Source organism: Lycium ferocissimum, chromosome 1, assembly GCF_029784015.1.
Source record: "Lycium ferocissimum isolate CSIRO_LF1 chromosome 1, AGI_CSIRO_Lferr_CH_V1, whole genome shotgun sequence".
NCBI classification, from domain to species: domain Eukaryota; kingdom Viridiplantae; phylum Streptophyta; class Magnoliopsida; order Solanales; family Solanaceae; genus Lycium; species Lycium ferocissimum.
In genome coordinates, this window is record NC_081342.1 from 55,611,382 (window position 1) to 55,621,345 (window position 9,964).

Genomic DNA, 9,964 nt, shown 5'->3' on the forward strand with positions numbered 1-9,964 from the left:
CAGCTTAGAGCGGGCAAGAGTTCTTTTACCCAGCAAGAGGAGTTCATCTTTTAGAGTTACAATGTCTACCAACGTGTTTTCCAAAGGTTCGTGGTACCAATAACGATATTGACGTGTGTGAAAGAAAGATGAGTTAGAATCGAATATTTTACGGTACAAGTTTGATAGTGGGTTGTTGCAGCCGAGGAATTGATGTGGCTATAAAAGGAAGACTTAGGAGTGAAATACTTTCATTTGGCCATTTTACAAGTCTTGGAGAGCTAGGGTTCTAACACCCACACTTGGGGATTGAAGATTTGAATACTTTGATGAGAAATTTGTTACTCTTTTACTCATTTCTTCAATTCCTTGTTTTGTATTGTATATTTAGGTGTTTAGAATTTTATTCCATCACTTTAATCTTGTTTATGAAAATATTCATTTGCAAAGTTGGATTAAATCTCTTGCTATGCTTATGTATTGAATGATTTTTATTTCTAATGAAGTGGGTCTTTACCTTTTTAATTAATCTTGTTCTTTAAAGCTTCTTAGGGGATTAGCTAACCCTAGGACTCGCCATTTACTTCAATTTGAGCTCGGAAGAGGAAAATTAAGATTGAGAAAGATTAATTAACAAGGATTTTGGGTTTTAAACCCCAGCTTATAACTTGAGCTATGAATAGAAAAGTTAACTTGAGGTTAAATTGGTTGTGCTTAACTACACACTCTAAGGCTTGGAAGAGCTTAGAGTGAAATTCATTGATTTGGTTGGAAGACTTTCAATGAAATTTTAGAAATCATTATCTATTAACATAAACTCGCTCTTAATTATAAAATACATTGGATCGTTACTTGAGTTATTTCCCTTGTATCCATGCTTGTGGCCATTGATCATTTTACTTGCTTTCTAGGTTAATTTTATCTTTGTTAGTTTTTAAATCAAAAACCAAATATTGAAAATGTGTTTGTCTTAGCGTAGTTGGTGATAAATCCTTAACTTTCTTAATCGCCTTTATATTGTTCTATGTGGGATCGACCTCGACTCATAGTTGGGTAAATTATATTGCGACGACTATGAACACTTTCTCTTTGAGGAGTGGATTTGGACGTTATCAACCCCTTGGATACAAACCTAATATGCATATCAACACAAAAATACGCTGTGAAACCACCCGTGCCCTCGGAATTCCCAACGGAGGTCATTTTGACTGGGTCAACCCCCAACTTAGGTTTCCAACCAAGGACCCAAAATGCTCCCGAGTGGCTCGGGAACCGAACCAATTGCCCAACCAAGTTATAAATGACTCTCCGAACCTCATGGAATTGATGGACTTCCTAAAAAGGTTCGTTTACCCAAAGGTCAACTATTGGTCAACGTTTTTTTTCACTTTAAGCCTCTAATTCCCTCAAAACCAATTCGGATCGCCTAAGGAACCGCACTACCCATCCCCACGAGTCAAACATGCTCTAACAGATTGAAGGGAAGGCTCATCAGGGGTAAAAAGGTCAAAAAGCCTAAACGAGCAAACGGGTTGTTACATTACTAAAATTGGACCTCTGTACTGGTGCACTAGCTGAAGAGGGAGCATGTCTTGATTTTGATTTCTTAATGAACTAGCGATTACCACTTCCTTGAGATCCCCCATGGCTGAAATTTATAGTAGACTTAACTCTTTTGCTGAATTCCCTGTCCTTCTCTTACTGTAGCTATTCTTCCTCCTTCAGCCTGTCTTCGTTCCTTTTGAACAAAGGCAATCGTCTTAGTGATGGTGATGTCATTGTTCTGAGCAGCTATATTAGTATCAATAAATAAACGGTCTGAAAGCCCCAACACAAACCGCCTAACTATGGCCCTCATATTGCCCACCATGTCCGGAGCATACTTGGCCAGAGCGACGAACCTGAGGTAGTACTCGTTCACACTCATCTCATTCTGTTTAAGTCTCTCAAACTCTAAAGCCTTATCTTCCAAGACCTCAATGGGTAGAAAATGCTCAATAAACGCGTCTGTAACTCCTTCCAAGTCGCAGGAGCCGTATCTTCCCTTCGGGACTCTTCCCATATTTCATACCAGGTGTTACTAACATCCTTCAGCTGGTACGCAGCAAGCTCTGCTGCCTATATGTCTGTAGCATGCATCACTCGAAATATCTTCTGAACCTCATCAATGAAATTTTGCGGATCCTCACCCTTTTTGGATCCTTTGAAAACTGGAGGTTTCATGTTGAGGAACTCCATGCATCTGGAACTAGCCATCCTATCATTAGCACCTATCCCCTGCCTCTGAGCCTGAGTAGCAACAATTTGGGTGAGCAACTGGATAGCTCCCCTGACATCCATATCTAAAGCAGTGGGCGGCGGAGTAACTGGGACCTCCGTAGGCACTCAGTGCGGTGGGGGTGCAATTGGGGGTCCGAACTTGATGCGGCTCTACGGGCTTCGAGGTTCACCTCTTGGCTTGATCTCGATATTAACCCTCTGGCCAGTGGCTGAAGTTCTCTTATTGTACTTTCTATTGGGAGGCATTTTCTAAAATACGTAACGCACACGAGTTAGAAGAGTTCCTGAAGTCATAGCTCTATTTGCACGTTCTAGAATAAGAAAGAAGTGAGGCAATCCTGAATGTCTTGGTAGTTCACCATTTATACTTGAGGCCGGCACACACAAATAAAAGAAACTCCACTGGACACGGCTTCATAGACTCCCTAGGACACTTAAACCTAGTGCTCTGATACCAAGCTTTATCACGTCCCGAACCTGGGCCTGGACGTAACACGGCATCCGGTGCCTGACTGCGTGTGACCGAGCGAATCAACTGGCTGCTGAATTAACATGTGATATCACAACATACTGAATGCGAAAAATAAACTAACACATGCTAATATACTGAAAGTCTGAATGATAAAAATCAAAATGCGAAAACACTAATATAAGTCTGAAGCATAAATTATAGCCAACATGGCTTAACATGAAAAGCCTGCGACTATGGCTAACTGTCACTCAAGTCTATGACACCTCTAATGAAGTCGAAAACAACATCATTGTCGGGGACAAGGCCTAAATGTACGTAAATCGAAAGATCAGAAATAATGACAATGTCGCGAAATATTGGGGCTCATTAATCAGCTGATACTAGAAATCCTAGCGAGCAGATTCGTCGTCCTGTAAATCGTTACCTGCATCGCAAAATGCAAGCCCCGGGAAAAAGGGACGTCAGTACATTTGAATTGCACTGTATGTAAAGCAACTGAAAGAAAGAACTGTTAGTACTGAAACTCAACTAATAACTGATAACTGAAGTGAATAAAAGAAGTAAAGATACGAATACTTCCTATTCCGAATGGAAAATCACCTGTTTAACTTAAATCATAATATGTGGCCTTAGGCCCAGTATATGTGCACAAATCTGTGGCCTCGGGCCCAAGTATATGTATACATATCTGTGGCCTTAGGCTAAAAAACACACGTGTTCAACATTAAAACAATTTATATAAAAGAACTAAGAATCATGCTAAAAGATACAACACTAACATACTGAGCAATGATTTACTGAGACATGTATTCATGAACTGATTATGAGACTTAGAGCCCTAACTATTTATAAACATTCTGAGTAATCTAGATTGAGATTCATGAGTATCAAACACAAGTATATATTAATTACGTACTAAGTCACAATATTCGGAATGAAAGTCATGAACGAATTATGTAACTAGAGAATAGAAGCTCTGTAACTATTCAAGGAACTAAGCTTGACTATATTTCTGAGGCAATTCGTAATGTTGTAAAAGAACGTGGTGTAGGGAGAACATTAACATACCCAAACGTAGAGAGTTAGCCTCACATGCCTTAACTCCAACCTTTAAGAAGAATACAACGTTCGTCACCCCTTTAAACTTTAATCTATAGCAATACAAGTCAAGGGGAATCAATATTAGCAAGGATACTCATGCTTTTTTAATCTACGCATTTTATCAAACACTTGGTGGGCATAAAGCTCCACAACCTTCATTAATGGTGTTTCTTCATCCAATTACCCAACCTCTTGATTCTAGGTGATTCTACAATCTCAAATAGATAGAATTAACATCATTCTTCAACCCCCCATATGATTATAATAACCCTAAGTCAACAATATAAACCATACATACATTTCTTACTATCTAATCCATTAACTTATCTCTCAAAAACTTAGTGTCCATAATCACCAATTCAAAGCTATAATCGATTGGAATAGGAAAGTTTTAAATACCTTAATCGCTCCAAAACACTCAGAGAAGAAACCAACTTTGGAGAAGAATCCCAAAAGTAAGAACTTGAATCCTTGAGAAGGGTTTTCTTGAGAACCTTAGGATTGTAAAGTAGAATATTGTTAATAATCCGTATATGGGTGTTACTTTTTTTTTTTAATATGATGGAATAATACTTGGGGGTTTGAGGAAGAACTCACCTTAGGAGGTTTGGGGAGGTTATAGGGCCTTTCCTCCTCAAAAAGTCGGCAAAAAAGGAAGTGGAGTGAATAATTTTTGAAAATTTCACGCTCTGTACCTTTATAGCCAAGCACGACCTGCAAAATGCAGGTGTGACCTGCTGGACGCTGACCAAACGCAGATTGTGATAGTAAAATATGATTTTTGGTGTTCAAACTGCGAAACGCAGGTTGCGCCGTAGACTGAACCTACGAAACGCAGGTTGCGCCGCAGCCTGTTGCAAGTTAGTAAAATGGTCATAACTTTTTACTCATATGTCCTTTTTAGCTTCACCATATATCGTTGAAAAGGTATTTCAAAGGAATACAACTTTCATGTTTTAAGTTTTCTTAAATTCCCAACGGATTTTCACGTAAACTTGTTGGAAGGAAGACCTACCGTAAACTTAGTCGATTCTACTGAATTTTATGCACCTCACTATTCGTTTTGATTCCGAAGCAACTAGTTCCACCCAAACTCATATCGATAAGGCTTCATATGGCTAAAATTTCACATTAATACTCATTTAATATATTCACACCTAATCCATATTCATGGAGTGTTACAATCTGCAACTACCTTCACTAGAATTTTCTTTTTCATCATTTTCTTCTAACTCTTCTCTTTTATGCATTTTTCCTTTCTTATTTCCGAGATGACCTAGCATACAACAACTTGATTGTTGTTTTTTTTGCTCTTCTACCCTTAGAAACTTCTTGACAGCCTATTCAACATCCGGATCATCAAGTAGAATTGACTAATCTATGATAAAGATTCGGACCACGATTTGAATTTCACACAGGATAGAAAACTATCATGCTTTCTTACAAAGTGGTTTTTGCCTATTGGAGATAATAACTTCCTGAGCACATTTATTTGGGCTAAACTATGAAAAGTTTACATTCCTTAAAACTTAAAGCATTTTATTTGTATTATAAGACATAATAAACTTATGTCAAATGAACTTCGTTTTACTAGAGGGATTATTGAATCACTGAAATGTGAACAATTTGATGCTAATGCAAAGGATACCTCGCACATTATCAGAGAATGTCGAAAGTATCAACAAATATGGAAGCACTTCATTTCACAAAATGATATTAATATTATGAATGCTAAGCCTATGCTTGAGTGGCCTGATCAGATTATCAATGATATCTCGTCTGCATAGTATAACACCACCCGTGTAATTTCAATTATGTGGCCTATATGGAAAGAGAGAAATACTAATTTGATTGAAAAGAAATGTCTACCTATTAAAATTATTAGTAAAAATTGTTGAACTATTCCCAGGTCAAGTTCCTACTTTTAAAAGAAGCCAAACTAATCGTTTGGTTTCAACTTTTTGCAGGAAAGATAAAGTTGAACACTGATGGTAGTGTCAAGATTGGGACTGAAGACGTCGTATTTGGAAGGATCTTTAGTGATGATTGATGTAAATGGTTGTTGGAATACACAGGTAAGGTGAAACCCACGTCCAACCTCACTACATAATTATAGAGCATGAAAAAAGAGCTAAACGTAGCTAAGATAATGGGTTACCAAGAGGTAAAGGTAGAAACAAACTGTCTTCTTGCTATCAAGCATATTAAGGACGGAGATATTCAACATCATCCTCTTAGGGACACTATTGAATACTGTAGATACTTGTTGAATGTCAACAAGGCCACTATTAAACACATCTGGAAAGAGGCAAACCAATGTGCCGATTTTCTGACAAATGAAGAATACAAGCACAATGAAGATTTGATAATTTGGGGAAATTGTAGAATTCTCAAGCTACTCAGAGGGAATACTTTGTTATTGATGATGAGAATAGCCGAGTACATGTGCTCCATTTATAGGAGTGAAGATACATAGAGACCTTAGCCTACTACACTTGAAATACATGAGTTCTATGTTAATACAAACAATACTACCTAAGCCTTATCATGACTCAACTAGATACATACAAGAGTTTGAACACAACTACAACTCAAGTAGCCGGATAACAAACACTAATGTATATCCGGTATATCCTGTATATCTTTGTGTATATCCGGTATATCCTGTATATCAGGATCCTTATCTTCAACACTTCCCCTCAAGCTAGTGGATGGAGGAACTGCCACTCCTAGCTTGCTTAAAACCAAGAAACACTTGCTTTGTCAAGGCCTTAGTGTGTATATCAGCTAGTTGATCCTTTGACCTTACAAACTGTGTTAGCAATTGTCCTCTAGCCACCTTTTCCCTAACAAAGTGGTAGTCCATTTCAACATGTTTAGTCCTTGCATGCATCACAGGATTAACAGTCATATATAGAGCACTCAAGTTATCACAGTACAATATAGGGACTCTTTTAATGTACACGCCAATATCATGAAGAATGTAGGTGATCCATGTCATCTCAGCTGCAGTAGATGCTAAAGCTCTATATTCAGCTTCAACACTTGATCTTGCTACTGTAGATTGCTTCTTGGATGCCCAAGAAATGCAGTTTGCTCCAAGATAGATGCTGTAACCTGTAGTTGATCTCCTAGTAGTTGGACAACCTCCCCAATCTGCATCTGAATAACCATATAACCTGCAAGAAGACTGTGAGATAATCCTGAGACCATGCTGCAGAGTTCCTTTGACATATCTGAGGATTCTTTTGACACCTAGAAGATGCTCACTATTAGGACTCTGCATAAACTGACTAGCCAAGTTGACTGCATGAGTGATATCAGGCCTGGTGAGTGTTAAATACTGGAGACTCCCAACAATGCTTCTATACAAAGAGACATCAACAGGACTGCCTGTTGCTTCTTGTAATCCATGTTTCTGAGCCAGAGGTGTATGCACTGCTTTGGCCAGTGTCATGTCAGTCTTATGTAGAAGTTCAGCAGCATACTTGCTTTGACTCAAGTGAATTCCTCCTGAGAACTGCTTGACTTCAATGCCTAAGAAAAAATGGAGAGGACCAAGATCTTTCATTGCAAACTCTTTGCCTAGTGTGACGATAATCTCTGAGACATGCTCAGAATTACTTCCTGTTATTATGATATCATCTACATACAGCAAAAGCAAAATTGTGCTTCTTTTGCAATGTAGGATAAACAAGGAAGAGTCTGCCTTGCTGCAAATGAATCCTAGATGAAGTAAATGTAGGCTGAATCCGTCAAACCAGGCTCTAGGTGCCTGTTTGAGGCCATACAGTGCTTTCTTTAGGACTTGTAAATGACCATGTAGAAAGGCATTTTTGACATCTAGCTGCTTGATCTGCCAATTTGAGCTGACTGCAACTGACAACACAACTCTTATGGTAGTGGCTTTAATCACAGGGCTAAAAGTTTCCTCAAAATTAATTCCTTCAAGCTAAGAAAAGCCTCTAGCAACTAGTCTTGCTTTATGTCTGTCTATGGTTCCATCTGCCTTCAACTTGGTTTTGAACACCCATTTTGAGCCAACTATGTTCATCCCTGCTGTTTTAGGCACCAGTATCCAAGTCTTGTTGTTATGTAAAGCCTCAATCTCCTCTTGCATTGCTTGAAGCCAGTGTGGACTCTTCAAAGCTTGCTTAATATTTCTTTGGTTCCTTGTATGTCTCTATTCTGCTAGCAGTAAGAGAAACATGTGTTATAGGGACATTCTTAGACTTGTACCTTGTCATCATGTGATGGCCTTGCTCACCATCAGTTGTAGGATCTGCAACTGACACTGCTGGAGCTGTATTGGTTGAGTCTAGGACATGATCTGGAGCAGCACTTGTTACTTCTTGATGTTGACTAGCAGGATTGAACCACTTTGAGAAATCCACTTCCAACTGTATACCTTGAGGATTATTGACAGAAACAGTATTTTCCTGTGCTGCACTTGACTCAATGTGATCATCAGAGTGATCATCAGACTCAAAGTGTCAGACTCAATGTGATCATCAGAGTCATTATGATCATCTGGAACTTCTGCATTTGAAGCATGATCAAGATTAGTTGCTGTAACATCTTTTGCTGTTGAGTAGACTGCAACATGTTATGTTGAGTGTCATCAGTAGTTGTACCATCAGTAGGCACTACTTCCCCTGAAGTGATACTATCAGTAGTTGCAAAGTCATGATCACCACGATCATCATAATCACTAGGCAGTACTTCTCCTGAATTGTACCTGTAACTTAGAGAAAAATTCAGTAAAAGTGGATAAGTGTGTTGAAACATCAGGTGTTGCCTGCCTTTGATCTGAGTGGACATAAGGCAGTAGAGACTCATCAAATATCACATGCCTAGAAACATATACTCTTCTTGTTGAAAGATGATAGCACCTATATCCCTTATGCAAACTGCTGTAACCTATGAATACATAAGGATAAGTTTTTAGACTGAACTTTGTCTTTTGCCATTTAGGTATGGAAAACACCTACATCCAAACACTTTTAGACCTGTTATAGTCGGGTTGAGCACCAAACAACTTAACAAAAGGTGTTTCCATTTTCAATACTGATGAAGGCAATCTATTTATGAGAAACACTGCTGTTAAGAATGCTTCTACCCATAGGAACAAAGGCAACTTGGCATGAAATAGTAAAGTTAGTCCAGTTTCAACTATATGCTTGTGTTTTCGTTCAGCAATTCCATTTTGTTCTGGTGTGTTAGGACAAGAAATATGTCTGATGATGTCACAATCTTCCAAATGTTTAATGAATTCAGTTTTTATGAACTCACCACCTCCATCACACTGAAAAATTTTTATGACCTTTGAAAACTGCCTTTCTACCATTTTCTGGAATTTGAGAAAAATGCCAAAAAATTCTGATTTCTTTCTCAGAGGATAAATCCATGAATATCTTGTATGATCATCCACAAACACCACATAATATCTCATATGCTGAGATGATTCAAGTGGAGCAGACCCCGTATCACAATGAATTTTTAACAAAGGGTCTTTCTCAATTTTATTTCTCAAACCAAATGGTAGTTTACAACTCTTTCCCAACTGACAACTAGAACAAACACTAGGCACTTTATTCCAACTACTAACATCAATGCAACTATTTCTACTTAAAACTTGTAAAGACTTTAAACTAGGGTGTCCTAATCTACTATGCCAAATAGTGTACGATTTCTTCAGATCTTGTGTAGCAGTTAAGGCACACAAGTTGTTATCCTCCAATGCATATAAGCCTTCCTTTTTAGTTCCCTTGGCCAGTAGACTCCTTGTCTTCTTGTCCTTAACAACAAAATGAGACTCATCAAATTCAAGAGTGCATGAATTATCCTTTGCAATTTTACTGACTGAAAGTAAGTTCTTATTGATCTTAGGAACTACAAGAACTTCCTTTAGTTTCAGTCCTGCTCTAATTGTGTTTCCAATATGAGTAATATCTAACTTAGAACCATTTCCAACAATAATCTTATCAGAACTATCATAACTCTTAAGTTCATTGATTACCTGAGTTATTAGTCAAATGACTAGTTGCACCTGAGTCTATATACATTGCATCATCTGTATTGGTTGAGTTCTGCAGATTCATAGCACTCAGTGCTTGTGGCAATTCATCTGCT

The 9,964-nt window shown here is 38.2% G+C and overlaps 1 protein-coding gene across 1 annotated transcript; it reads right to left on the bottom strand.

The window, feature by feature from the left end:
- Nucleotides 1–6,536: 6,536 nt before the first annotated feature.
- On the bottom strand, nucleotides 6,537–7,952 carry LOC132065468 (uncharacterized mitochondrial protein AtMg00810-like). The gene is made up of 2 exons (XM_059458884.1): nucleotides 7,806–7,952; nucleotides 6,537–7,688 (listed from the first exon to the last, which is right to left on the bottom strand). Exons 1-2 carry the CDS (start codon nucleotides 7,950–7,952, stop codon nucleotides 6,537–6,539), a joined length of 1,299 nt encoding a protein of 432 aa, XP_059314867.1.
- Nucleotides 7,953–9,964: the final 2,012 nt, after the last annotated feature.